We start from the raw sequence: 2,106 nt of genomic DNA on the forward strand, positions 1-2,106 counted from the left end.
AGGCAACACCAGAATGTGCGTGCTTAATCACTACCTAAAAAACTACAAAACAACGAATTATAATTATGGGGAAAAATTGTTGGTCAGTCGGGAGGAGGAGAAGAAAGGAGGGGTCAGTCGGGAGGAGGAGAAGAAAGGAGGCCAAAAAAAAAAAAAAAAAGAGTATATTCCAGGATTCGATCCCACGCCCGTTCACTCCGCACGCAGTCACGCTGTCCATTCGGCCACCACAGTTCCTTACTGGAACAGGTAGATTAGGCTTCATATATTTACAGCACTGTTTCAGAAGTTTCCGAACCGCTAAAACTGGAATCATAGGCCCAACACAATATTCACCACTGGCCTACCACAGCCAATCAGAGCACCACTAGCTTACCCACAGCCAATCAGCTTCTGGCTGACGGGCTGCTGCTAGCCGCATGTATCAGAATCAAACAACTCGAACTGATTCTTGACAATCTTCAAGCTTTTAATGACAAGATGCCGTACGCCAACCAGCCCACTGTTGCTTTGACTCAGTTGACTGACGAAAACATCAAATTCATAATTGAGGATACTGACTTGAGGTACTGTGATAAAAAATACCCGGAAATAAGCTCTGAATAGATAGATCTAGATTCTAGATCAAGACAGTAAAAGTACTTTCCTGTGCCACCTCCGGGGCTATTCTCACCCGGTGTGCGTTCACCGTTATAGCCTAGATCTAGGCCAACCAATTTTGCATTTACCTTGAACCAGAGAATTCTACACTGTGATTATAACAGAAGGCCACCTCTATTCTCACCCGGTGCGTGTTCACCGTTATAGCCTAGATCTAGATCTAGATCTAGGCCAACATACTTTGCGTTCACCCTAAACCACAGAATTCTACACTGTGATAACAGAAAAATTGTAGAATTTTGTGCCGTGAACAAACATTCCATTATAACTGTAGCCTCTAAAAGCGTACAATTTTGTATGTGGGCAGTGGAGAGAGAGAGAGAAAGAGACAGGAGAGAGGAGTAGCGCGAGAACTTCCGGTCAAAACAAAATGGCGACCCGCGTAGTTCGGCTCGATTCGAAAAGTTAAATAGCCGTAGCATCTTTGTAGACAACCAAATTAATTTACTTTTGTGTTTTAACATCATTTTTTAACTTTGTTTTGGTCAATTTGATCGTCCACACCGATAGACAGTATTCAGAAAGAGACAGAGAGAGAGAAAGAAGAGGGGAGGAGTAAATCTTGCGAGAACTTCCGGGCAAAACAAAATGGCGACCCGCGTAGTTCGGCTCTATTCGAAAAGTGAAATAACCATAGCATCTTTGTAGACGATCAAATTAGCTTACTTTTGTGCTATACGTAATTTTTTCTTTGCTTTTATCCATTTGATCATCCACACCGATAGAAAGTATTCCGAAATTAGGAAAAACAGGTCTTGTTTCACACCGGGTGAGAATAGCTAACGGTGGCAAGTCTCACCCGGGGTGAGAGGTCGATCGTATTTCTATTCTCACCCCGGGTGAGAATAGTCACTTCCTTCCTGTAAGGGAGTGTATATAGACCCGGTAACGGGAACAAAGTCACAAAGTATACAGACCCGGTAGGGGAACTCTTGTGAATTCGGAAAGTTTCAGCGCCCTCTTGGCTCAGGGTAGACCTAGGTTCTTCTATATCTATGGCCTAGGCTAGGTCTAGATCTAGACAGAAAGACATTTATCATTGATCTAGTTTTGAGGCTAGCCTAGATCTAGATCTAGATCTAAATGAAGATAGCGGATGTCTTTTCGATGAACGATCGTTTTTCCTCCGTTTGGAGTTGGAGGAATCACAATTTGAAGAAAAGAACAATTTCATAATTTCTCTCGAGCATTCATCCTCTCTATTTCTCCCTCTCTCTCTCTGTCGCTCGCATTCTCTTTTTCTTTGTTTGTCTCTGTCTTTCTTTCTCCCCCCCTATTTCCCGCTATATATCTTTCTCTCGTTCCCTCCTGCCAACTGGGGCATGTCATGCATTTTGCTAGCACTTCCCCCTTCTCTCTCTCTCTCTCTCTCTCTCTCTCTCTCTCTCATACACACACACACACACACACACACACACACACACACACACACACTACCGGGTCTGG

The 2,106-nt window shown here is 43.6% G+C and overlaps 1 protein-coding gene across 1 annotated transcript in view; it reads left to right on the forward strand.

Annotated features, from left to right (window-relative positions):
- Positions 1-428: 428 nt before the first annotated feature.
- LOC101858420 (DNA-directed RNA polymerase II subunit RPB3) overlaps positions 429-2,106 on the forward strand; it is a gene marked incomplete at its 5' end in the record, with an annotated part of 21,764 nt that continues 20,086 nt past the window's right edge. Inside the window, 1 exon segment of the mRNA XM_005102004.3 lies at positions 429-566. Within this exon segment, the coding sequence (XP_005102061.1) occupies positions 481-566 (86 nt within the window).

This window comes from Aplysia californica, unplaced genomic scaffold (assembly GCF_000002075.1).
Source record: "Aplysia californica isolate F4 #8 unplaced genomic scaffold, AplCal3.0 scaffold00308, whole genome shotgun sequence".
NCBI lineage: Eukaryota > Metazoa > Mollusca > Gastropoda > Aplysiida > Aplysiidae > Aplysia > Aplysia californica.